This window comes from Heliangelus exortis, chromosome 9 (assembly GCF_036169615.1).
Source record: "Heliangelus exortis chromosome 9, bHelExo1.hap1, whole genome shotgun sequence".
Taxonomy (NCBI): domain Eukaryota; kingdom Metazoa; phylum Chordata; class Aves; order Apodiformes; family Trochilidae; genus Heliangelus; species Heliangelus exortis.
In genome coordinates this window covers 15,016,249-15,043,747 of record NC_092430.1, presented here as the reverse complement: position 1 = coordinate 15,043,747, position 27,499 = coordinate 15,016,249, and the positions used below count along the sequence as shown (strand labels likewise).

At 41.5% G+C, this 27,499-nt stretch overlaps 1 protein-coding gene across 2 annotated transcripts; it reads left to right on the top strand.

Annotated features, from left to right (window-relative positions):
* Nucleotides 1-314: 314 nt before the first annotated feature.
* On the top strand, nucleotides 315-27,499 carry OSTN (osteocrin). 2 transcript variants are annotated; one of them, XM_071752296.1, is made up of 5 exons: nucleotides 315-429; nucleotides 21,080-21,178; nucleotides 24,057-24,274; nucleotides 26,986-27,082; nucleotides 27,381-27,499. In XM_071752296.1, exons 1-4 carry the CDS (start codon nucleotides 424-426, stop codon nucleotides 27,068-27,070), a joined length of 408 nt encoding a protein of 135 aa, XP_071608397.1. In that variant the 5' UTR covers nucleotides 315-423; the 3' UTR covers nucleotides 27,071-27,082; nucleotides 27,381-27,499. The 2 variants fall into 2 exon arrangements, with proteins under 2 accessions (XP_071608397.1, XP_071608398.1); XM_071752297.1 differs by lacking the exon at nucleotides 315-429 and adding an exon at nucleotides 15,012-15,088.

Here is a 27,499-nt window from a genome sequence, read left to right as displayed (position 1 = left end):
TCATTACATACCAACATGTGCAGGACCTTTGCTAGGCAATATTGTTCTAAGCTCTCTGGGGTTAAAGAAATCCTTTTTGCAGAGACTATAATGTTCCTGACAGGCAGGTCCATTCTGGCACTGTGCACCCTCTTTGCACAGCCACTCTGTGCAGCAGCTGAGGTGTTCATGAGACCTCAAATTTTCTACCTCACACATTGGGAACATAAACATTTTGGCTTTCATGAGCCTCTTTGTTAAAGATTTAGTAGCAGTGGCTGAAAGATCTTGCACAGCTCTGGTAGGGAAAAGGGAATCAGTTCGCCACCGTAACAGCATCTCTGAGCATTAAGTCTAGCTTTAAAGTGTTCAAGGAAGAGGAATGAAGGCAAAAACCAAGGAAATGGGCCAGATCCCTGGACAGAGGAGTTGAAAGATGGTGTAATGAAGGTATGTGCCTTTCAGAGTTGGAATATAAGCAGGAGCAGAAAGACTCTTTGGAAGTGCCTTTCGGATCATTCCCTGACAGTACAAACACTGCCCACAACACCCACCAACCTGGTGGCTGCACTTGCAATGCATCTGCCTCAAAGCTGTCCATGAGTTTTTTATATTTGCAGGGGAGATGAAGGAGCTTTAGCAGATAAGGGTGGTCCAACCTTTCCCTTTGTGCAGATTATCACTGGGAAATACAGCTGCTGCAAGGCAGAAGCTGCTTTATATGGCTCAGTTCATACTTCAGTCTGCTTTTATCTAGGACTAACTCCTTGAATTTCAATATTTTTTTAACTCTAATTGTTACCAGTACAAAGAGAAGAAAATCAAGTGATAAAAATATCTTCTGGCAAGCGATCCTGAAGCTGTCCTTGCCATTAGAGTCTCTTTTCACAGCAGGGTCTTAAGAAAGTTCAAGGAATGCATGTCTGTCATTCAGGAGCAGGCACAACAAGTCTAAGTGCCTTCCTGAACTGCTGGCTTAAAATAACTCCACCAATGGCCGCTTGTGCAGTGACATTTTGGAAATATGCACTGCCTCATTAGAAAACTCGACTGTGAATAGCAGGCAATCTACTGCGGTTCCTGAGATGTCAGCCCAGAATCCCAGCAGCCTGTGCGTCTCAGTATAGCTCAAAAAGGCTGTTTTTAAATTAAAATACTCATGTAAAATAACAGACATTGTGAGATGGGAAGCCTCATAAATCGAAAAATATCTGGCTTTGCAATAGGTGCTTATTTATTTTCACCTCATAAAGATCTCAGAAAGGATTCTAGCACTTTGTTAAACTGCTGCAGTATTGGAGTCTTCTGTGTTTATTTATACACACCTAGTAAACTCCCTGAAGTAGCCAAAGTGCCTGGTTTCAGCAGGCCCACTGCTGGTGATTTGGAGTTCTTTTTTTGTTGATGATGTTTTGTTTTTTGTTGTGCTTTAATAATATTCTGATAGACAAATCCGAGAATAGCATGCACATCAAAGGTGTTTGTTCCCTGAGGAATGTGGGAGCCCACCTGCTAGCCTCTCTAGTCCAGGTGTGCTTGGCCAAAGTGAGCTGGTGGTTAAATAATCAAATCTGTGTATCCTTTCTTTTGCAACTGCAGCCAAACCTCTGTTTCTTGTTTGGAGCTATTGGCTCGATTTCAGATTCCATCCATCAGCAGCTTACCTGTCATAGTTGGTACCAGTAGGTTGTTGAGGGATCACAGAGGACTTGCTGTAAGGCAGGATCCCAGCCTGACATAGGCTGGCCCAGCTCCAGCCAAGGTTGGTAGCCAAATTCTCAGCTGATGGAAGGTTGGTAGCCAAATTCTCAGCTGATGGAAGCTTTAATTGATTGCAACTCATTGTGAAAATCTGCACAGTGATTTGTTTCCACTTTCAGTGTATTTGCACTGACTTGACCCACTGGAAACTTGCTTAACCTGCTGGAGTAAAGGGGGGGTCCTCTGTTTTCATGTGGTTTCGTAGTCCCCCAGTTATCCTGAACCACCTCTTTGTTTCAGTTACACCACAGTAAATGCTTATGAAGACAGAGAACTTTAACACGAAAACAGTGCTGTGAGAGAAAAGAAAGCTTTTACTTATTTTGCTAGTTTATCCTTCACTCTGTGCTTATGTATCTTTGTGTCCTTCATTCTGTCCCAGAGCAGCAGGATCAGCTCCAGTTTCCCTGCCCTGAGCATCACCTCCACAGTCAGCCTGTCCAGGGAATTCACTCTGCAGCTCATTAACCACGGTGCTCAGGGCACCACTGCTGAACATCCCCAGAATATGTTTTCCAGGCAGCATCAGTGGTTAAGTTTTCACTCAGCGAAACTCAGCACAAGCCAACAAAGTCAGCAGTTTTGGCCCAGTGACAGGGAGAGAAGTGTCATGGGTTAAAGCTGTGGTGGAAGAGCTTCTGCATGGGTGTTTAGGGATGTGTTCATGACAGACACCAGGCTGGCTCAGCCATCTGGACAATATCTCCTCCTTCATCTGCGTGTTTTATGTTCCTCTATACCTCTCCCACCTGGACCATCTCCATTGATTTTAGTGAACTTCTCAGGATTTTCATCAGCACTTAAAGCACATTGAGCTCATCGCTCCTAATACTGACTTTACACCAGCCTCGTAAAAAACAGGGCAAATGGGTCAAATACAATCTTGGGATAGGGAGGAACATCATTCACTGGAAATTTTTGGGGCAGCTTTAGCAGTCTTGATTGTCTGTGCAAATTAGACCTAATCAGGACCTAAGGGGGACAGAAAGTATCTAAACAAAACAGGTATGTTTATGTTTGCACTGGTTGTGAGGAATGAATATGATTTCCATTTCACTGGGGCTGAGGGGAGGTATGAAATGGCATGAATGGAGAAGTATAATACAGGGTATATCAGTGGGGATATTGCTGTGTGAATAACAAGGGAAAAAAACCCACAACTCTGCAATATATGCTGTCTATGGATCCACTGGCTGGTGTTTTGGTGAATTTGTAGCTACTGCTACAGCCATCTTTGGTGTGCAAAAGGGGTGAAGCTTGTGATTTTTAAATAAATAATTAGGACAATGTCCTTAGTTCCCAGTTCTTTTGAGGGGTGTGGCTAAAGCAGAGCTTGTCACTCACTGTGGGTGGGGAAGGAGCCTGAGCCTTGTATGCTGGGACCTTCCACGATTCAAGGCTGGCTCTGGTACTGTGCTCTGTGCCTACCTGGGTTTGGTGTTACAGGTGCTTTTCCTGGTCATGTGCATCTGTTCTGCCACTTAGATTTAATGTCAGCCTTCTTCTGTGGTGAGGACTGGCTGTGCCTTGCAGGCAAGAAGCCTTGCCTCTCTCCCCCTTTCTTTGTAGGTGTGAGCTCTGCTGCACAGGTGGGAGGGGAAGGGAATATGTTAATGGATCCATAAGGTGATTTTTTCCTGGCAGTGCTTTTAGGTCTGCCTCCAGAATGCGTACAGTTATCACTTATGCTCCTTTAAATTCTTTCCTTTTCTCAGAAGAGGTCAGCGCATAGAAAGAGAACTTGAATTATCAGGCTTCTGGCAATGTTCTGCATTTTCCACTGTGTGCTCAGAATACAGTTTGGTCTTGTGCCTCTCTTGATTTGTTTACCTTTTCCCTTCCCCTCTTCCTTCTCCCCCCCCAGTTGTTGGACTCCTCTTTTTCAAGATAAAAATTTTTAGAATTTTTCAGTGAGTCATTAAATCACTTCTGCAATATCTCTGGTAACCTTAAAACTGCATACTTGATTTCCTGACGTGTGAAGGACCCAGTGAAATGACCAAAACATACCAGTGCTTGGGTCCTCAGAGCACTCACAACTCACCAATTTTGACTCCTGGTTGCTGGCAAAAGAGTTTTGAAAATGTCAAATCCAATCCTTAATCCAGAGGTGTCCCAGTTGTTGATGAAGGCTGGGCTGTTTGCAGTTGGGAAAGTGCCCAGCCTTTTGTGTGATGTCTCAGTCTGTAGCAATGTTGGGCAGGTAGCACCTCTCTGTTTTCTCTGTTGTTGCAGTCTCTAATGTGCTGCAGAAGCAGGACCTGAGTGTAAGAGGCAATGAGCAGCAAGAAGAGGAGCAAGGGGAAACAGTGGCTGAGAGGACTTCCCTTCAGCCATTTTTCTGTTCAGGGTTTCTGTACCTTTCAAAACAGAATGTGGCTGAACAGAACTGGTCAGGGACAGCACAGCTCTGGATTGTAGAGCTTCACACAAAGATGCTCTTTAACCTCTGAACTCAAATGCCTGTGGGGCTGAGTAGCAGTGCTCCTGACTAAGGTATGTGAGTCAGGTATTGTAATCTGAAATTCTGCCTTGCGGAGTCAAATCTATCCCCAAGCTATGGTGAAGAGCAGCTGGTCGGTTCCTGGGAAATGAGAGCTCCTAGCCTTATTTTCATTGGTTTTGCTAGTGTCATGAAAAAAAGGTTGCCTTGGTCTAGGTGAGATTGGGCTGTTGAGTTTTGATAGTGCAAGGCTGCCTGTTGTAAAGCATCCTATATTTCTGCTGGCAGTTGATATCACAGAGGAGAAAAGGGATTGCTGCCTGCACCCCACATTGAGCTCAGGGCTTGAGAATGGGCAGGAAGTGCATATGCTGTTGTTTGAAATGACCAGGGATGCTGAGAATTGTGGTTCCAAGGAACTATACCTGTTTCAGAGCAAACAACAGAAATAATATTGCTTCTACTGCTGTTTTGCTCTAAAGGAATACTTGTGTAAAAACAGAGTAATTTAGAAATAACTCTCTTCCCTCAGCTAACTGTCATGGCAGCGAAAGCCCAATAACAGAGCCAGTCCCCCAGCCAAGGTTATTTCTGAACAGCTTCTAATTCGTGGAAACCAATTTTCAAAATTTTGAGTGGTTTGGGAACAAGAAAAGTCACTTTACAAATCATTGTCTGCTGCAGGAAAAGTAATTGTCACAGACCCAAAGCATAAAAACACGATATGTTGGGTTTTTTTAGTGTATCAAGTCATGTGACAAATGAGAGGGCTACCAAATAACATAATTTTAACACAGTCAAACAGCTTGTGTTCCACTTGCAGGGTGATTATCCTCTCAGTTTACACAGAACTTTGCACTCCTGTGGTGCTTTTAATAACATCACTTCAAAACCCTGACATTTGGGTAACATGAGGAGCAGCAAATACTCATATCACCTACAGTCATCAGTCACTGTCAGATCCAGGCAGAGGTTTCTTTGCTTTCTAACCATGTTGGCTCTGCTTTTAGCTTAAACTCCTTCTTCTGACAATGGGGTATTTCCTATAGCCCCCCAAAACCCACCTGGAGAGTCTCTGGTTGTTGTGCCCAGCTGCCAAAACCCTCAAGAGCCTGCAGACAGCAGGCAGAGGGCAAAGTTTAAGTTCAGTGTCAAATAATGTTTGTTAACCCTGGCTGCTCCTGAGGGCAGTGCTGGTGATGTTGTGGTATTTGCATGGCAGGAGAGTGATAGACCTGCTTGAGATGGGAGGGAGGGGGAAGAGTCACTGAGTAATACTAAAAAAACAAAAGTCTTTGGTCTAACAAACTTTTAAGATGAGGTGGAAGAAAAAGGACAGGACTGAGGTGCTCCAGGTAGTGGTTGTGTGTGATAAGTGCCTTGAAGTAAAAAAGTCTGATTTTAATGTCCATTCAGCCTCTGCAGTCAGGCTTTGGTTTTGTTCATGCTTGTGTAAATCACAAGTAGCTTCACTTCAGTGCAATATCAGCACTCTGCTATCAGGACTATTGAGCAGGTATTCCATTTATACCCTGGTTGAAAAGGAGGCAGTCTTGTATCTTGGGTGGAAAGACTGGGAGCTGGCTGTATTTTCCAGTTGTTTGCCCTCTAATTGATCCAGTGAGAACAGAACTCATCCCTCACTGAAATGGGAACTCCCTGCTCCTGGCAGCATTGTGGGTCTCAAAGCATTTTGTAGGAGCAGGGCTGACACCTGAGGCATTGCTGTATGCCTGGTAATGTCTGTGTGCAACCAGCCCAATGTTGCTCCTCAGCCTGGCACCCCCAGCCCTATGGAGCCATGGCAGGGCACCTCCCAGGGCAGAATTTCTCTCTTGCTGGGTGAAAAGAGCTGAGGTATCCATGGCAGTGTGCAGGGGCTGTTCCTCTTTTAGTGGCAGGCTGAGCAACTCACCTCTTTTTGTGTGTGTCCAAAATGTTCCTTGCATTAATTATCGCTTACTTATTTGTAATTTTATTGCAGTATTTACAAAAAAAGCCAGCCAATCCTTTTGTGTTTACCTTAGGCATATCTAATGTGCAAGGCACTGAAAAACTCATTTTTCCTCAAAGTCAACTAGGCTTTGCTCTGGCAGGGCTGTGCTGTGGGGAGAACAGATGCTTCAGACCCAAGAAGGCTCCTCTTGTGATGCAATGTCCCAGCTTCTGTGACATGATGCAGTTACTTCAGTAGCCTGGTTCCAGATCCTCTGTCTGGTCACTGGAGTTCTTGGTGCTGTGCTTGGTCCGGGACTGCATGATAGGGTTCACAGTGCTTAGTCAGTATTATCTCTGTTTCATTCCACTCGTTGGTTGGTTTTAAATATTTTTTGGATGCCTAATAATTCCAATAAGAAATTTCTGAAATAACATCAGAAAAGCCATCCGCAGTATTTAAATCACTATGTTAATGTGACTGAGCTCATGTGGCTACGAGATTGCAAATAACTTTCAGATGCTGTCAGCATCTTTTTTTTTTTTTTTTTTTTTTTCTTTTTTTTGTGCTTGTCTATGTCCTCCTGTGACCACTGCTTGGAGAACCATATACACACTCGAAGGATTTGCTTTGAGGGGAGGGCTCAAATATCAAAGTGGAAAAAAGTATTCAAACTTAAAAGCTGACCATAAAGCCCAGCACATCATTTTCAGAAGCAGAACATTATTGTTACTCTGCTGACATACTTCTTTTGAGGGCAGCAGCAGAGTCCAGCACCATTTTAGATTTGTCCTGAAGCCGCATGTAACCAAAATAAATATATGGTTACATAAGAAACTAGATTATGTTCGTGCTCCTGCGTTCCAAGTCTAATTGTAAAGTAAGCATAAATCCAGTATGTTTGTCCTTATAGAGGTGTAGGGCCAACCTCTTCACACATATAATCTGATTGATTCACACCTGGGATAAATGAGCCAACCTGGTGGATGGGAGGTGGCATTTTGTCCCTTCTTTTACAGTCCTTGTGTAAGATGGGGGAGCCCTCTGCAGATGGGGACACAAGGGGACAGGTAGGGGAGAGGCACTGAACAAGCTCTGGGGAGCAGCCCTGACTCTGGAAGGGCACTGTGTGGGGTTTGGATGTAGCTCTACATGGTTCAAGGTACTGAAGACCAGAGGATGACATTGCTTGTGTGAATCAATAATGATTTATGCAGCTTCCTCAGCATGCCAGCAGCAATGCCCATAGTTATAGTGACTTAATGCTGCCTGTGATACAAGCCTGCTTTCTGCTGCATATGACTGGGGAAAGAGTGATGTGGAGAAGCTGTGACAAACCTGCACTTTTAGAGCTAGGCTTTGAAATTTGGCAGGGGATAGTTGTGCTTCTTTGCCCCTGAAGGTGTTGTGAAAACAGATGAATCACTGTTTATTTCCAAAGTGCTTGGACACTCTTAACTTCAAATGGGATAGAGAAACCCACAAAGGAATGCAGTTTGCTTCAGAGCAGAGATCCTTGTGAAAATGCTCATGAAAGGCAAACCTTGGCCTGCAGAGGGGAAAGATCTGGCTGTGTGGCTGGCATGATGCTGAGAAGGGTGAAGAAATACACAGCAAGAATGAGGTTGCAGTGTTAGGACCTTGACTGTTCTGAATCTGGCAGGCTCTCAGCTTTAATCAAGCACAAATTGTTCAGTTCCATGCAGAAGGGACTGGATAATGTTCACTGCCCTATGGGAACAAAATCAGAGATTTCTCCTGGCTTCTTGGCCAGGATGCCGCAGAGGGAAAATAAGCTAGGAAGATCAAAGGGCATTTTCTATGTCATTATGTTCTGAAGAGGACTTTATAGCCCCTAGTTATAGGATACTATACAGTGCTCAATATTGTGTCTCAGCTTCTAGACCTGGAATGTAGTAGAAAAATGTGAAACGTGTGTAAGCTAAAAAAAAAAAGGATACTACAAGAGAGAAAGTAAATTAATTAAATAAAAACTGAGGCACCTGGGCAGCAGAACAGTGACTGCCATAAAAGCTGATATGAGGATGGTGAGATAGCTACCCACACCTACAGTTTCAAATAGCTTTTCAAAGGAGGCTGTGGAGTCCCCCTCCTCGGAGGTATTAAAAACTTGGCTCAGCACAGCTCTGACCAAGCTGCTGTAGTTGACCCTGCTTTGAGAAGAAGTCTTGGACTAAGCAATCTTCAGAGGTCCCCTTCATCATGTTGCAATTCTATATGAGAACCCAGCTCTCCTGAATGTCAGGGTAATATTCACAAATAAATGGTTACTGGGATTCTGGACATCTACTCTTTTCTGGTTAAATGTTGCCAACAAAAATACGTGTTCAGGTATGGGGCTGCACATGCACAGATAGGTGGTCTGAACATTTGTGTGGATACCTGGAGAATCCCTCCACAGGCAGGCAAGTCAGTGCAGCTGGCCAGGCTGCCAGAAGAAATGTGAAAAATTACTGAATTCCAGAATTTCCAGCTGCAAAAATGAGGATGTGTCTGTGGAAATCTGGCCATGAGCTATTCCTGCATCCAGGATCTTGTGCTAAGTCTCTGCACAGAACAGTTTCTCCTTGAACAAATACCTATTCAAACAAGGTCTTTGCACACCAGAAACGTTATGTTCATCACTTGATTATATAGTGTGTTACCTGCGAGTCACTCTTTATATTCTTCCCTTGAAAACTTTTTAGCTATTCAAGTCAAGGGAAGGAAATGAGACCATGTAGTTGTGCTTATACATAAAAGCTTGCTGCTTCTGTCACCCAAATGCACCCAGGCTGAGTGGGCACAATTCCTTCATACAGTTGTGCCCCTGGTTTAGTTCACACACGTCGTTTGTGAAAAATAAGCTGTGACAAAAGAGAGTTTGGTCTGGGGACTGTTTTTACTGCTTTTTTGTTATAGCTGTGTGGCCTGTCTGTGTATTTTACTCCTCTCTGCAGTACCAGAACTGCAAAATGTATCTGTGCAAAACGCTGCAAGTTGGGTGACTTCTCAGGTAAGGAAGAAAAGGAATAATCGAGTAGCTGACAATCAGCGCTTGATAATTTATTCCTGTAATGGTTCATGGGGCTGCTCTAATCAGCAAACACCTTCCTCCTGCTACATCCAGAGCTGCTCTCTGTGTCAGAACTCAATTGCAGCAGATCCGTATGGGCTCTACCCACCTCTAGAGGGCGGTGATTGACTGATTCATCTTCGGGCTGTAATGGAGATGGCTGCTGGGATCCTGGGTCCATCCGGTTGTGATGCTGCAGCTGTTCAGCAACCTGCAGCTTCACTGCAGAAAGGTAGAAGAGCCTGACAGGAAAAGATCTCGGCCAGTTGAAGTGATAAAGAAAACGTGGCCAAATAATGCAGCAGAGTTTGTCCCAAGCACTAGGATGAACTTGTCTTGAGTTGTGGTAAGTATTAGGAATAAACTGTGTGGAGATGTTTAATTCTTAGAAATACCAAAGACCTTAATTTATAGAACAGCCTTTGTCTGTGCTGTCCCTTGCAGGAGCCAACCCATAAGTGCATCTAAGGCAGTTAATTACCCTAACAGCTTGCTCTGGTTGGCTTCTACCACAGAATGGCCCTGCTGTGCAAGCCACCATCCCAGGGACAGGCTTGCCAGGAATGAGGGGATGGCACCTGCATTATCAGCATCATTTGATGAAGGAATTTCTTCCACAAAGAAACAGCTGTCCAGCCCAATATTTCACATGACTTCATTTTCCTCCACCTTCATGTAAAGTAAAGAAACCAGTGGTCACATTTCCTGCAGCATCCTCTGATGCTGTGAGCAGTTCCCAGGTGGCTTCTGCCCAGCTCCCACACTTGGCTTCTTTCTGAATATCCCTCATCTTCCTCTTTTTCCCCCCAAACCTTTGTCATAATGTTGCTGCTTAGATGCTTTCTTTAATCCTTCCTTCTGCTGCCAGTGAACTAAACTTTAATTCTCAGCTCTGCACAGAAAATGGTGATCAGTTTTGTGAAAAAAAGTGTGAATTCAGGACAGAGTTTCAGGACAGATATATTTTTTCTTCTTGTGAGCTTGTCTTTGAATTTAAGCTGCTGCTGTGCATACAATGCTGTGCTACATTGCCACATTTGTAATTCACTCTGGAGCTGCAGTATTTGCTCTGCATCCAAGATGAACACTTTGTTACCCAGTGCTTTTCATATCATGGCATAAGGGTTTGTGCATTTATTTCATTGACAGGCAACATCAGCACTGCTCCCTCTCTTCTCTCTTTCTTAGCACAAAAAGATGGGGCTGGTTCTCAGGCTGTCATCTTTATATTTAGCATTGACTCCATGTAGCTGGAAGGGATGGAAATACAGCCTGCTCATTTTCACTTCTGTGGTGCCAGTTTGAATTAAGACCAACCTGATAGTGGTCCAGATTTATTACTATTTGCTTTGTGCTTTGAGCCCTCTTTGTACTGTTTTGTTGCCTCTTGTCCATTAGTCTGTGGACCACTGTGTCCCCAGGACAAAAGGCCCTGTCACTCTTCTTGGCCACCTTCATTCTTCACAGTCATCTTGGGCTGTGAGCCAATGGCATGGGCACATAAGATAAAGTGTCATTTTTATTTTCAAACACATCCTTCTGCATCATAGCATGATTGCTATTGAAAAAGCTTGTGTTCCAATCAACTGTCCTTGCTTGGGATTTCTACTTAGTTTTGTGAGTGCTTTTCATGGATTCTTAGATATTATGACCCAGCTCTTATCACAGACACTTAATTAGAGCACAAAGTACTTTGTAAAAGTTCATATATAGAAACTACCAGCAGAAAGCCTAACGTTCCTGAAGGATGTTACTTTAGTTTTATATGCTACCCTCACTTTGTGGGTTTTGCTTCTCAAAATCTATCTACCTGCAAGGAGTCATCTTAAATGGAAGTGACACGGCAGAAAAAACTTTGATAGTTTGCAGATTTAAAAGTATCTATTTTAACATACTTTTTCCTTCCAAGGTGGGATGTACCTTTAGCTGGAAAACATGAGTGCACATTTTTAATGCAGGGTCTTTTTTCCATAGTTTTGTCTTGCAGTGAGGCATCTGCTCTCTGGCTCTGTATATCTTCATGAAAACAGATGGGAATCAGCCTGATTTCTGAAACTACCTCTTGTATACTGACTGTAAATCTATGGTGGTTATTTTAAAATGTTTCCCCTTCTCTGTACAAAATATAAATGCAAGTGCAACAAAAGTAATGTTGGATGTTCTTCCTGAACTGGTAATGCAGCTATAAAATGCTATTCTTTGGTTATCTGGTGAAATACTAATCCACTTTCAGACTGATCAGAATTGGGCCAATTGTATCAGACAAGTTTATCGTCTCTTATTTAGATTGAAGGCACCATAATTTGGAATATTTCAGTTGTTTATCTCAGAGCCATATGAATCAGTACTAGCTGAGCACTGACTTGTAGAGATCATGTCTTTAAAAAAATGTCATGGTTTTAATTTGAAAAGAAAATTGTTATTTGGTGGTACTTAGAATTTTTGGGCAAGCCTTTCAAAACTGGAAAAAATCTTTCACTTTTTCTAATTTCAATGTTCTTATTTCCCACAGTAAACCCAGAACTAGACTGAGCCTAAGGACAAACTTGCTGTTCGGTGAAACTGTGAATAATCCTGATCACAATGTATCAAGTTGCTTTTATTCCATGCCAGCTGAATAAAAAATTTCTGAGGATGGGTCTACTGCTACTTTGGCCATAACTCCTGGACCATAAAGTTCCCAAGGACAACTTAATGAGAGAAGGAGAAGACTTCTGTGATTTAGACCACAGTGATATAACAATATGGCTACATGTGTCAGTGGGAGAAGAAAAAGACAGCAAAACCAGCAAGTATGTGTTGTCATATCATTCCTAAGATTTTAAAGATAAGGTTTGACAACCCCAAATATAGTTTCCTCAGGCAAAGCTGAAAGATTGCTCAATACTTGCCCAAGTGAACCTTTGCTAAATCCTGCTCTGTGAATAAAAACTTGTTTATTAAAGGAATTAAGGGAAACATTGACCCATTGACTCAATTGATTTGCAATTGAGTGTCCAAAGTATTACAGAAAATACTTACAAGATTATGAAGGCAGCAGAGAAGCCATTTTGTCTTTCTTTTGGGTGGTAACAAAAAAGACCTTCATGTCTTGTGTCCTTACTTCCTTCAATTTATCTTATTTTTTGTCTTTGTAGCTGACAAAATCACATTAAATTTGCTTGTTTGCTTATGGTTAATACAAAAAAGATTCCTTTCAAACTTTTTGATGCCCAAACTCAGCTGTTTATACTCTAAGTACAATTAGACCATGGTAGTGCTGAGTATGCTGGTTCCTTGGGCACTCTGCTGGCTTAAGTAACCACCATTTACCTTTTTCATTACCTGAGAAGTTTCCTCATCAGCTTTCTCCAGAAGGTGTCAAAAAGGTATTCATAAATTGGTGCTAAATCTAAGTCACTTCAGAGCTAGAAATTAAATGTTAACCCTCTATTTTTTTATATTTTGTTTGTTTGGTGGGTTTGTTTCAAAAAACAAGATGTGCTGATAACATATGTACTATACCAAGGTTAGGAGCAGCCTGTGAAGATGCCATTCACACCTCCCAGTCATAGATTGTGATAGTTGTGTGTATCAGCATCCATTTCTGAAAGCTTCTAGGTTGTTTGCTTTTGTAAGAAGAGCACAGTGATACATTTATTTTGAAATAGAAAAAGTCAATATTACTTATCCAAAAGGAAGAACCGCAACTTCACAGTAAGTCCAGGTAGCTCAAAAGTGGCTGGAGCTTTGTTACAGGATCCCCTGTCATTGGACAGACTAAAGGCAAATTTTAGTTTCAGGTCTTAGCCATCCTCTTGCAGTTAAAGGAGATGACAGTATGGCTGCATTTCTCCTCCTGCTTTTTCCCCAGCCCATCATCCCACTGAGTCTTGGGAGGTGCTAAACCTCAGCCATCTGAGTGCCATCCTCCAAGTTTCACCCTGTGTTGTGAAGCACTGAAATGCTTCTTCCCAGCTTTTGGTTGTCTGACATCAGGTTCCTCACAGTGGCACAAACCTTGTCTCCCACCAGCCTCATCAACACCAAATGTGGTGACAGAATCAAGCCCCAAAGAGATCGTGCTTGAGGAGCTTCAGATAGGACTTGTAAAAAGTCCTGAGAGGAGCAAATGTCTGTGAGTGCTGCCTTGTGTCTTCTCTACAGAAAAAAAAGATAAAAAGAATGCCTAGGACTGCAGTAGCTGGTTAGCAACAGTTCATGGTCATAGGCAGCAAAGGTACACAAATTTAGTACTATCTCATGATTAGATTATGGTTACCTTTTTTCCTGAGATCCTTCTCACTGGTTTTATGCACATCAGTCAAGTACTTCTGTGTCCTTGGACTTCCAACAGCAAGGCACTATCTAAGTGCAGATAGCAGTTCTAAAACAGAATATTGCCCAGTTCTCAACCAGTGGCAACGTTTTTAGCTGTGTCTCAGCAGTCTGGCACTGTTTGGCTTTGTCCTTTTTGATTCTGCTGCTGCTCTAGTATCCAAAGAGCCCATTTTGACCTCTGCAGCTGCCATCTCTGTTCTGTTATGCCCTGCAGTGGAAAACATCCCCAACCTGTCTGATCCAAACCCACATCAGTGTGGGTGCTCATCTGGCTGAGGAATCTTCTTGCAGCACTACACCAGGCCAGGTTCACATATCTGCCTGTTCTGAGAGATGCTATAGAAACACTTCCTTTGCCTCTCCTTGTTTTCTGGGGCTGTACATTTCTGTTGTGCTCATGATCAAAACCAACCTCTTATAATTTACTTTTTTCCCTCCCCTTATACCTCAGTCAGGGAGCATGGTGAAAGCATGGTTTGTAGCAAACTCTCCTGATTTGGCACTTGACATCAGCTCCACAGAGTCCTGTAGCCACCTTCATCTGGTAAATGAGCTGTGGTACAGTATGATTAAGTTCAGGTCTTACTCTGATCAAGGCAGATGATGAAACCAAAGCTTTTGCTCCCCGGCTGGCAAATTTTTCCAACCTATTGCAAAGCTACATTTAAAATTTCCTTTTACTTGCTGTTGCTCATAAGAAGGGCTTTTGGCAAGTCAGGGTAAAAACTATTCTGGAAGTATTGTGCCTGCCTGTTTAGAGAATAAACTCGCTATGATTTAACTGCTGAGGAGGAGTCTGCACAGGTTGGGATTTTAGTAACAGGTCTCCAGTTGCTATGTGAATCACTTAATAAATGAGACTAAAGGGCAAAACCCTGGAATAGGCTGATTCTAGTGTACAGGCAAACAGAAAGAAATAGGTGTTCTGGTACTGCCTAGTTAAGATATTTTCATAGCTCACACTTTACCATAATTTCAATAACTGAAGTAAAGTAAAAGTTTAAGTTCTTGGGACTTGCTTTAGAAAACACACTTCTTTCCTAATAATCTTACAATAGTGTTGGTCTATTGAAAATGCAGTAACTCATTTCTTCCTGAAGTAAATGCTGTTCTTCTGAAGATATTCCTGCTTTCCCCAAGAAATACAGTTTTAAAAATAATTCAGGACATCAGGTTTCTCTACTGCAGTTTGCAGAAGTGAGAGGAATGGTGATCCTGCTGAAAATCTTCCCACTCCCATAGCTGGCTGTGTGATTCCCTGAAAGAAAGGAAAAAAAACAACCAACAACAAAACCCCTAGATCTTTAATTCTAACCTAATCATCTTGATCAGAACAATAAATAAATGTGAGGCAAGTTATGTGTGTGAGAGTGCAAGACAGAGAAAGGTTTAGGGCAAGGATCAGTGGAAAATCTTTAGAAATGATGTAAGAGAAAGCAAAGGCAGGGATTGGAGTTTGTAGCCTACAGCAGAGACTATAAAAACTCTGAAAGAAAGCTGAACATTAGGGATAACTTAGGGGGAAGAACATAGCAGGACCATTAAGGTTGGGATTCCTTGTATCCCATGCAAGGTAAGATGAGTGAGGACAGAGATGGGTTGGGGGTGTTTTGTGTCTTCTGCTCTGTTTACAGAAGTTTTCTTCCCTTCTATACATTATTCCATTTAATTTTTTTTCACATTTTTCTGTATTAACAGGCATACAGAAGGTATTCGCATGCCCATGTCTGATGGGAAAGGCAAAGCTTCTTTTTCCAATATGAGATTAAAATAATAAGATATTTATCACTTAGTGCTTTTGGCACTAGTATTGAACTAATAATATTCAGTGGAAACTTAATTCCTTCAGTTAATCAGATGCTATTTAAACAAGATGTGTCAGTGCATTCTACAGCAGTGACTGGTTACTTTCATGCTTTTGTAGTGCTTCACAGTAAACTGCTGTCTATTTATATTGTTATGGCTTTTACTCTGTATGTTATTGTCAAAAGCATATTAATCCTTAAAATAATCTGAAGAGTTCTGGCAGAATAATACCCTTGCATTATTAAATACCATATGTGGTAGACAAGTTTGCTGCATGCAGTATGTTGTAAAGCACAAGATAAAACTGTTCAGGGAAATACTTTTTCTTTAAGTTATGGATCCACAGAAAGATGTTGTTATATCCCATATTACATGAATGTTGATCCATAACCTGCCACACTCGTGCAATAATATAATAACCCAGCAAAAGCATTCCTACTCTAACAGTGTAATTATAATTATCCAGTGATCTGGTGAGTTCAGCTTTGTGCCAAATGAAGGCAGATCCCGAATCAGTGATAGTCACTGTAATTCCTCCATTCTGAGTTCAAAACTATTTCACTGTTTCTTTTTGCTTCCCAGACTGTAAATAACTTCCATGCAAGTAAATACATGTGAATAACCTTTGGGTTAAATATCCAGAGGCTACAGTAAAGTTCAGAATCCACTGATTTTTAAAGCACAAGTAGACAATGCCTTTAGCTTTCCTTACTTGGCTTTTCAATTGGGAACAACCTTCCTCTCATGGGAAGTGCAGAGCTGAAAGCTGAGGAGCTGCAGGGACATTTCATGCCCTGCCTACTCGTTCTCTCAGGAAGCCTGGGGCAAATTATTACATTTATCTGTCTCTCATCACCTGTATTCAAAATACAACTCAACCTACTTTTTTAGCAAAATACTTGGAATAACATGAGGAATAAGAGGCATAAAAACCTCTAATCAAACCTATGGTGTAAATGATGGGGAAACTTTAAGATGTATTTGGCTGCACCAGGAATTCTTCAGTATTTATAAATACCTGCCACATCAATTTCAGCAAATTAGGGCTTTGTTTTCACTCTTTGAATGTATGACAAGTGTACTTCTCTGGGTTTCTTACATAGCAAATAAAAAACTTTAGTAATCCAACAATTGTAAGAACTCTCTTCATTTGCCTTGGAAAAGATTGCAAGTGATTGAAGCTTTCCTTTTCAACCCAGAGGAACAGATTACTCTCTGATTTCCATTTGCAATGCTTCTTCACCAAGCAATTGACTTTTCTTCTTCAGTACACGTCCTTGATCAGAGCATTTAAGTGTTTCTCAAGTATGTTAGCAACAGTGTTTGATTCTCTTGTTAAATTTCAATGCTGTTCTAGTCTCTTCAGAGCATATCTTGAAGGATATTTTTATTGGACTTTGAATGGCCTGTGTCTTTGTGTTGATAACATTTTCTGATAATATTCTCTTCATACAAAGTATGAAAAATTTCCACTTAGGACTCTACTGCTGTTAGGTTATCTTTCTCACTGTAGAAAAATGCAATAAATTTCTTGATATTTATAAATAGAAAGCTTTCTTATTTTTTGTTCTTATGCTGAAGATGGCACTCTAACAGTGAAGAGTTTTCAGTTCTCACATTACTGAAGAATGGAAGGTAAATGTAAAGTTGTTAAAAATGTTAATAAAAGTTGGCATGTTCAGTCAACACATATATAAATAGTGTAGGGTTGCGAGTTTGTTGGCAATGAAGAGCAGTCTAATAATGTTTTGTTTTCCATTGTGCATACCAAGAATACTGTAGCTCACTCAATTATCTTATTTAGGAAAGGTGGAAATAAGTTCTTCCCATTAAGAGAGATTTGCTTACAACTCATAGCAACCTTCTTATTTAGAAGTCTCTAGGCTTCTAGATGGTGTTATGACGGCTCTTTGGCTCTCCTGCTTCATGGTTTCCCACTATGGTGTATTAAAGTGAGTTTCATGTTTCAATTTCTTTAAACCTGTGGCTAAAAATCATTTACTTTACACAGTATAGTCAGTTTGTAGGACAACAAACTTGTCTCTGTCCTGCCCACTCTAAGAAAAAGTGTCTTCATTTGTTCTGCATGGCCATTGCATTTCATGCTCTCTTTCCAAATGAAGAGATGAGGACCATGACTGACTGCTCTTCCACAAGTGTTTTTCCACCTGTGACAGTTGATTTTTTTTTTTCCTGATTCCTGCTTATGTCTGTTAAGCAAATGTACCCCAGCAGGGCTGTGTTTATTTGTGCAGTTTTTGTACTTGGTGTGAGGAATGCCCCATTTTCAGCCTTTCTTCACATGAATCGTGTGATTCTTGTGCTGCTCCCACACACATTGTGCCTTCCGTGAGTAAATTTGTTTCATCACGAGCAGACTTACTCTCAGAAATTCATACAAGCTATTTAGGAGTTGTTCTTCTGGTAAGATAAACATCCATCCTATTATATTTATGGAGCAAGGTGGATTCCTATCAAGTGAGCAGTCCAAGATGAGTGAGGTCAGTGTTGGACACAGTGGTACATTTGATCAAGACAGGTAGCAGCATCTAACTTTTTATTTTGTGGCACTGGAGTAGTCACAAAGACATAAGTAACTGGCTTGCAGGAACAGCCATGATTTCCCCAATGGTACGAAGTCCAATGGTATGAGAGATCTTCCTGGCTAACAGGTGCTGGAAATGTACCAGTGCCATCCAAGCACTCATTTAGTGGGCACTGCCTGGAGCTTGGATGTGCCTATGGGACACTCATATCTTGGTTCTGCATCAGGTCAGCTTGGGAGCACCCAGCACAAAATCCCAAGGGCTTCTGAGCTCAACCACAATGTACTCATTGCAAGAGCAAGGTCCTCATTTGCAGGTGAGCTTGGCAAAGCATAGGCATCGATATATAGTGGCAGCCAGAGTGAAATATTGCAGTGCAAGGCATGATGTCCAGCCTTAGTTCACTTGATAACAGGCCAGCAAGAAATATAAAACTCTTGTGATTTATACTTGTGTAGTAATCTCCACAGTAATGTGAAATATGATGGCTCAAATGGGTAAGAACAATGACAGCTGTTACCATTCTTGACAGGCAATGGGTTTGGAGTTTGGTGATGAATAGCATGCTGCCTGGGATTTGTTCAGCCCACTTATCTTCAGGGTGTCATTTTGTTTTCTGTTTTTTTTCTTTAAAAGAAAAACATCTTTTAAGTCCCCTGGATTGATGTTGGAGACTTAACAGTTTCTTTTTGGTAAAGAATTTTGCTTTCTTGTGATCTTTTCTTGGAAAATGGCTCCACACAGATTTCTAAGAGAAAGTTTTGAATGTTTATCCTGCTTTGATAAGGTAATGTTCTCTCTTTTATCTTAAATTTTATTTTAATTGGACCTGCAACAAAGATACCTAGTTGTATGAAGAATTCTAGTTTTGACATATTTCAAGCTAAAATATCAATAAAACACAGAAGTATGTCTGAATTTCAGACTTACAACTACATTTAGTGAAGGATAAAGCATATTTTTCTGCCAGATAACACCAGAGCAGACCCTGAGATACAAAAGACATGAAATTATACCCCAGCCCCTTGACCTATCTCTGAAATTTGTCATGAAGGATGATCAGAAGAAAGATGGAAATTCAAAGATTTTCAGAAGAGGGCTCATTGTCAGAGCTTTGGTTGTTCTCCTTTAGTAACAAATTTTGTCAAACCTCACTGCAGGTCTCCCTTGGAATGGGGTGAGGTAAAACATGGATGGGGTGAAGAAATAACCAGTGCATGGCATGGCAGGAGGGCTCTGCTTAACCAAATGCAACTGATGAGGTCAAGAAGAAAAAGCAATAGCTGCTTGTAACAGCTAAGATCCTCATACATGGTTGAAGGTGGAAAGCCTCAGTCTCAGACTGGCAGAAGACAGTGGGATTTTAATCATGTTTACATAGTCCTCATTTCATCCTTAGTTTTGCAAATGCTTTTCAAGAGCTAAACTCCTCCACTAGACTAAACTTCTTTTCCCCCCTTTGGTCATAACACTGCATGAAAATCAGCAAAACACGACTTTGCTGGACTCTTGATGCAAGTTTTGTTCCCATTTAAACCAGTGACATTGCTTAGCTACTCATTTCCACGAGAACCAAAACTGAGCTTTAAGGCCTTACAATTTCCTTTACTTTCAATCTCACTGGCATTGAGTTCTGACAAGTTAATCAAATGTTTTTTGTGTAACAGGTGCCTTAATGTTTATCTTTATTAGTGTACCAGTTGCTATTTTTATCTCTTTGCACTGAATGAACACCAGCACAGACCTTAAACCATAATAAATGTGTTTTTAACCTTGTCATTTATTTTTATATCTCCGTATCCAAATAATCAGGATGTGGTTACCTGTAAAGGTTGCAGACTACTACTTCAAATGTCAATGCACACCCACATACAAAAATATACATTTTAGAGGGTTGCAGGTTTAAAAACACCCAGGCAGACCCTTGGCTGAATTTCAGCTGTTCCCATCAGGCTGAGAGACAGGGGTACTACCTGGCTTTGCCTTTGCTCTTCGATAGCAGTGGACTTGGCTGGCTTCATCTTTGCACAATAACCAGCAGGGATGGCTTCCTCACTCCTGTTCCCTTATGGACAATGCAACAAAAATAAATGTATTAAAAAAAGCAAGCAAGAGACAAGTGTTATATATTTATGTTTCAAAACTTTTGGGGCTTTATTTTCAAACACTTTTGGGGCTTTTCTCATTCACAGTGTGGGAGGAAAGCACAAAGCCAGATGTGTTTGTTACCATGTGTCTTTTGCCTCATCTAATGGGAAATTTTCCACGCAGAGGGTAAAGCAGCTGTCATACATCGTGGAAATGAATTTATGCATCCTTTCTATTTCTGCTTACATCTGAGAGACAGCAAAGGATGGCACAACCAGGCCTGAATTATTCTCTGGGCATGAACTATTGACAGAGTAATCAGCAAATTAGCAGATACCTTGGGCACTAGAGGCCCCAGCCCCAGCCTAGTTCTTATTAATATCAGCTGAAATTTTTCCACCTAGGTGAGTTGGAGGCACATCAGGTTTTCTTCAAAAAAGAACTTAAGCAGTGGAGCTTCCAGCTGTGGCCAAAGAACCCTCTGCAACAAGTAGCTCTGTGATCCTTAGCCTTCCAAGACTTGCTGCTCCCTGCATTGCTTAAAGGCTCTGTAGGTATCTGCAATTCTGCAGTTATGGGCAGAACCAGTCTGAGTGATGGATTCCCATGTGAACTTCTCCCAGGGGTGGGAGATGAATAACTTTATTCCAGGATTGCAAGAAGATCCTAAAAGTTGTGCCTACCACTAACTCACTTTGGAAACTGGTGAAATGCATCTTTGCTTTCAAAAGGTTGCTGGGAAGGTACCTGATTTTTGCAACAGCTTTAGGCACCTGCCCTGCATGTGGGGAGGTCAGGGACAGCCTTGGTTCCTATGAGCCAAAGTCTCCCTGCTTACAAGTGAGTATCTAGTTCACGTGGCTTTAGCATAAATCTACATTAACTTCTGCTTCCACTGCAAGGATTGTGCAGAAAAATTTCAAGATTTGCAGAGCAGTGAAGGAGCAAAGAGGAGGGAACAGATTCTGCACCCAAAGGTGAAGACCATTCAGTTGGTGCTATCTGGACACAGTGTTTATGCAGTGACTCTGTAAGATAAAATATATTAACAACCATGGAAACAGAATGACCCTTTCACTTCTAAAAGACTTTTGGAGCCACTAACAGACTGTTCCTCTTTACAGATGCTGCAGTTCCAGCTCCTTGTGGTGCATTTGGCCCTTGTGATCACTCTGCTGCAGTGTCACTCCAGCTCAGTGATCCTAACAAAGGCAGCTCCAGAGGTAGGTGAATGTTTCTGGGGGCTGTCATATAACAAAGCTCTTCCTCAGGTTGTTTTTGGCCACAGCGAGTGAGAGACAGCATGGTCTCCATTTGCTGGAGGATGAACAGTTATTGTTGGCTCTGCAAGGGCAAAGCAGGAGCAGGACAAGTTCTTCAATGAAAGGAGTGATGTAAATTGCATGGCTCTGGGAGGACAGAGAACATGAAATCTGACCAACATTCATGCAGTGTCTCCTGAAGCACTATGGGATTTCTGTATGTTAAAACACAGTCCAGTGACTTTGGACAGAGAACTCCCTGAAGAGAGGAAGGAGGTGAAGGGGACAAGGAAGCAGACTTCTCTAACACTGAAGTGAAGGTTTCATTCTTCTTTTTAAAGCCAAATAATAGCATGAGAAGTCTCCAGCTTTCAGACATGATCTGAAACCAGCTTTCAGAAAGCAAGAAGATTGCTGAGAGAGGACCGCTTTCACAGAAGTTAGAGATTAAAGGATCCAGAAGAGAGCAGAAGAGGGAAGGAGCAAAGTTACTTGCCTAAGCTTGAGAAGGAAACCAGCAGATGAAATGGGAGAAGTACATTTCATCCTGTATGATATGCAGATGTTGCGCCTGAAAAAAACATACTGCATTCTCTTTCTTTTTTTCTTTCTTTATTTTGTTTCTTTTTTATCTCATCTTGACATAAAGCAGATTTGGCAGAAGAGGTATTTCTGTAATGCTTTTGTGCCATAAAAACCCCAAAGATCTAAAAGTTTAATTCAAGTAGCACTGTTTGGCTGTAGGGTCTTTACGTGGGTTTTTAAGATCACCTTAGAAGTTAGATGCATGAAGAATGCTGATGGATCCTTCTACCATGCTCTTGGCCTTCAAATGAACATGCCCTTATTATAGAAAATAATATTTGTTACAGAAAATAAGGTTTTGGGAAACCACTCCCTACATCAGTGCTGCAGCAGCTGCTGTTCTGATGCCACAGAGACCTGGTATCCTTTCTCTATCAATAACAGAGTTTTGTGAAAAGAATGTAGGAACAGAACATCTTCAGAGACTGCATGATCTAGAGATTTTCACTGGCCCAGGGCATGTTTTACCTGCTGATGGGCCTGAATTTGGCTTTGAAACAGTTTAAAGTCTTGGCATCCGTGACGTCTTTTGGCAATGCATTCCACTTCATCTAAGTGAAGTGTTTAAAAAGTACCTCCTTATATTTATTTTAAATCCACCATCTGGTGACTTCACTCAGTAAACTGAGGAGCTTGTTTTCTTGAGAAGAAAAAAATTACCAGTGTCTGTTCACTTCTTTGCTGTTTGTAAGTTTACAAATCCTTCACGGTACCTCCTGTACCCCACACTTCTGCTTATCTGTAAAGCTGTATTTATTCAGTGGTTCACCATAGCAAACTGTTGTCTGCTTCTGAGTACCATTTTATCTGTCTCTTTACAATTCTGTTATATCCTTTTAAAGACAAAGTAAGTGAGACTGCACTGAGTACTCAGGAGCAGAGGCTATTTTTGACATTCTAGATTCAAGAGTTATTGTAGATATTTATCCCCACTAACCAGAGGGGAATGTTCAGTCTTTTTTAAAGGCATGGTTTTATTGCAAATCTCCATGAAAGTTTTATAACCCAGAAAGGGAATAGAAAGGATTGTTCAATGCACTCAAGGCTCACAGGAAGTAAAGTCAGAGGACACTGTGATCCTTTGCAAAAGTATTAACAGCACTACATCATTTGTGTCATCATTTTGGTCATATGCTTCTCCTTATACAAAGATCACAGTTTTATACACTCCACCACTGGTTATGCCACCCATCAGTGATGAGAAATGTCAGCAACACAACTATGGTGTGGATGCAGTAGACAGAAGCACATCATGCATGTGATGGCTTCCTTTATGTTTCTTATTAAACCCATAATGTATGCATAGGAAAGGTGGTGGTGTGTTTCTAAAAATAGAGGAAAACCTGCTTCAAGGCAGATGAAAGTTTTGTTTAGGATTTTTACCTAGTTCTCTGAAAATCAAGTGGAGCAATGCAGCAGACATTTCACTTGAAGAGAGGATGATTTGAGCTTGACACCCACTTTCATACACTAGCTGCTGCTCTGTATTTTTCTGTTAGTTGCAAAGCATGTATTTCACTTTGATTTGTTTCATTTCTCTTTTGATAGACCCTAATATTTTCAGCTGTGCTGTAGTGGAGTAGAGTTTGGTTTTGAAAAGATGTTAAGCTTAATGCTATAGCTAAGGTTCACAACTCTGTGTCAAGTTAACATTCTGTTCTTTCCTTTTCTCTTCCCCACGGACTGTGGGGAAGACATTACACATTTACTGTGTAAATCATTTAAATTCCCAAGCTTACCTTGGGATATTTTTTTGCTTAACAATTGAATTTGTCAGCTTTGTATGGAAAGTTCTGTATAAGTTTTCATTCCTATTTATTAGTGTTCATTAAAAAAATTAAAATAAATTTTCTGAAAAATATCAAGATGGATACTGAAGTCTGGTAATGGTGAATGCATTTTTAAAAAGGATTAAATTACTTATGCTCTAAGTGATACTAATTACACTGCTGACATATAGGTGTAGCTGGTTGGCCTACAAAAACAAGCCTTGTGAAGCAATAAATTTTGATAATTCTTGCAAGAAAAATGAAGGCAAGTTCAATTCTATTAAGAAAAATCCCAATCTTTAATGGTAAACTCCTGTGGATCGTAAATGACCCCATTTCACAGAAGGAGCTTTTTGTTTTTCTGCATTGCCCTCCATTCAGTATTGTAGGCAAATATGTATTTATGGGATTGCTGCTGGGACACTGGTTCAAATGGTTTTTATGGAACTTGAACAGCAAGCAAAATTGCTTCTTTTCTTCTGCAGCCTTCGGAGCCTTCTGCTGTGCTAGGTGTGGGAGTACATGCCACTGCCAGTGGAGAGAAGACAGCCACCAACCTGGCAGCCAAACTGTTCCTTCTTGATGATCTGGTGTCCATGGAGAATGAGGTGACTGAGACCAAGAAGAAAAGAAGTTTCCCAGGATTTGGCTCCCCAATTGACAGGATTTCTTCAACCGCTGTGGATGCTAAAGGCAAACAAAGGTAAGTTCTTAGATGCTACCAACTGGGTTCCCTGGATCAAGGTACCAGATTCTCTACAGAAACCATGCTGGTTGCACACTCTGTTATCCTTTGGCCGTGATGAATAATACCTGCATTGGTTCATTTGTCCCCACGGTGCCATACAACTAACAAAGACAATTTAAACATATACACTTTTTAAAGACATTTCTTTCCAGTGACTTAAATGAATACTGCCTTTTTGATCATGAGATTATTTCAAGTAAAAAAATGCATGAAGTTAAAAAGGAGAGGGGCAGGGCTAGATGTTCCTGAGGCTGGGATGAAGATGAGGTACAATGTACACATGTTGAATAGCAAAATGAAGAACACATTGTAAAAAGGGGCAGACAGTTAACAGAATGAACTTCAAGACCTTGATCAACTTATGATAAGCCAGCGTTTAATCAATACAGAGGTGCAGTAATACCTTCATAGCAGAGATTTATAGATAAGCATGTTTATAACAGGACTGAGCAGTGATGCTTGATATGGCTGGGGAGAGCCAGGGAGTTTGGGGCAAAGCTCAAGGGGCTGTTCGTTGTATCTGCAAGAGTTTAACTGTCTTGTTCTCTTCTTCTGGTCACTGTCTTTTCTTGGATGGAATCCCCAGTACCACAAAGTATTTAATAACGTGCTTAAAGCTTAATCTGGAAGTGGAAAGTATTCACAAGAGCCAGTCAACATTGCAAGTGGTTTTTTTCAAACAGAGTTTTGCAATATTTTCTTGTTGTTTTCCCATTTTTCCACCCAATCTGCTACTAGGACTTCTTGACTGCAGCCAAAAGTGGTAAAATACAAAATTCTGACAACCCTGAGTAGAACTATTCTGTTCCATTTATCTCTTCACCAGATCAGAAACAGGTCACTCCTTGGTTCCTTTTTCAAATCTATTCACTTTCCAGGGGAAGAAATACAAGGGAATTTTTTAAGCTGCAGTACCTTCTTTGCAAAAGTACATGGTTGTCCTGATTTGTCTCATGCTTTCTTGGTGTAACTCTGGTTCCATTTTATGTGCAGTCCAAGGATAAAAAACATGAAAAATGAAAATTGTGGTGAAAATTGTCTAGGTTTTCTAACAGCTTGTCTTTGAAATATGACCTCATGCAAATGAGTGACAGACTGCAAAAATGTCCTCCTTTCCCAGTATCATTAGCACAGTTTGCAGCTTTGCAGAGGAGCTGATTAGCTTTGGGGTTTTGGACTGATTCATTTATTAGGGCTCTCTGAACTGCTTTGATCACTGCATCGGTAGTCAGATACTACCATCAGCACAGACCACAGATCAGTAGAGTGGTAACAAACAGCAGTAATGGCCCTTAAGTGAAAAGAGGCAGAGTCTGATGCATTTGGAGGGAGGAGTAGAACAGAGGACTGAGCATCCCATCCCTGTCCTGAAGACAGCACATAACAGCCTATTCCTCACCAGATGAGACAGTTACCTATACAGACCACATAATGACCTTTCAAGTGTAAAAGCTGTTGAATAGACTCAGCCTCCTGAATCAATACAGTGTGTGAAGAGCCTGGCAACACAGCAGAAACTTTCGGAAAAGAGCAGATCAAATGTAAGGCCACTTAACAGATTGTTGTGGCACCCGGCAGTTACAGGAGGGCTCATCTTAGAAATCTTAGAAAAGGCTAATTTGAACAGAAAACATTGCTTTGTCCCCAGGAAGTGCTTGAAATCAACAGTCTGGTTTGGAGGATGGAAACTATGGAGGCTGGGATGGGAGCGGTGGATGTCCTGCTGTGGCTGGGGATGGCCACAAGAGGGGAAGCTCCGCTGCTCTCTGCCTGCCTGAGCTCTCTGCCCGCCCTGCCTTCCCCCTTGGCGTTAGTTTACAATTTCCTCCTCTGTCGACAAAGGATATCTGTGTTACAACTAACGATGCAAAACACCCTTCCCCCCCCGCCCCCCAGCTCAATCCAATCTGGGAAATTAATTCTCTTTTTTTATCCATCAGTCCAACTCTCTCACCTCTCCCGTCCCTCCCCAGTGTGTACGTACAAGTGGGAGTAAAACAGGACTACCCCTGAAGCAACTGCCTGAGGATCAGCCCTTTGCTTGCTTTCCCTTTGCTTTCCTTATGACTTCCTGAATGCTGAGAATTGAAGTGTCTGCAAAAGGGACAGTGTTTCCACACAAACTCCTTTTCATTTGTGATGTTCTGCCATTATCACCAGCATGGTGCTCCCCACATACATGGTGCACTGTCAGTTCCTGTATCTTTTCCTTATCTGAAAAGCAGCTAGAAAAGAGGAAGCATGAAATGAGCTGATGGTGGAGTGGTGCCTCTGGGCTTCAGCCCATGACTGAGTGGTGTGAGGAAAGGAGACTGCCTAAAGGAGACCATGGGCATGACAGATAGACCTGGGTGGGTTGTGCAAAGCCCCAAAAACCACAGACTTGAGTGAGCATGGGAGTGCCAGAGGCTAGAGTTGGGGTAAAGTGCACCATAGCATACTCTTCTGGTAGTTATTTTAAATTTCTTGTGTATTCTTTTGTAAGAGAAGTGAAACATCTTGTTTTTGAACACGTGCTTGTTTGGCTGCTCTTGCACCACTGTTCTGTCTCAACAATAAAGTCATTAGTGGGATGGAGGAATCCCAGATGGAATAACATTTTTATTATTTCTACAATGTCTTTGCCCAATTTTTTCTCTTCTTTGCTGTTTTTGAACCCCATGCAGGAAAGTGGTTGAGCTGCCCAAGAGACGGTTTGGAGTTCCTCTTGACCGGATTGGAGTGAGCCGTCTCAGCAACACCAAGGATTAGCAGTTCCTGCAAGTAAGCCGAAATATTCTGGGTGCATGCAGGCTCACAGAACCCTCCTGTTACATGGAGGTCCTCAAGTTGTGCCAGTAGGCTTGGAAAGAGGGGGATTGGGGAATGATGGCTTCTTATAAAATGGTCTGTGATTGTCAATTTAGCTTGAATGTTCTAAATTAGAACTTAATAGCCCCCTACGAGGAAACAAGTGTTTTTAACATTTTTCATCTCCTGAAGATCACCTTACACTATATTTGTCCAACCCTTGTATATCAGACATGGGAAAATGTAATGCTTGCTGCTTTTCTGCCTACAGGTACTTCTGTTCTGAATGATTGATGCTGTATTGGAAACACAGCAGAAATATGGAAGATGCATCAACATGTGTCTTGTCATTGACTAATGATTCAATACTCAAGAAATTGACCTCCTGCA

Bases quoted from the DNA above. Each gene is read 5' to 3' on its own strand.
- OSTN (XM_071752296.1), top strand. The intron at 21,179-24,056 runs GTAGGTGAATGT...TTTCTTCTGCAG, and splicing joins TAACAAAGGCAGCTCCAGAG to CCTTCGGAGCCTTCTGCTGT. The intron at 24,275-26,985 runs GTAAGTTCTTAG...AACCCCATGCAG, and splicing joins GATGCTAAAGGCAAACAAAG to GAAAGTGGTTGAGCTGCCCA.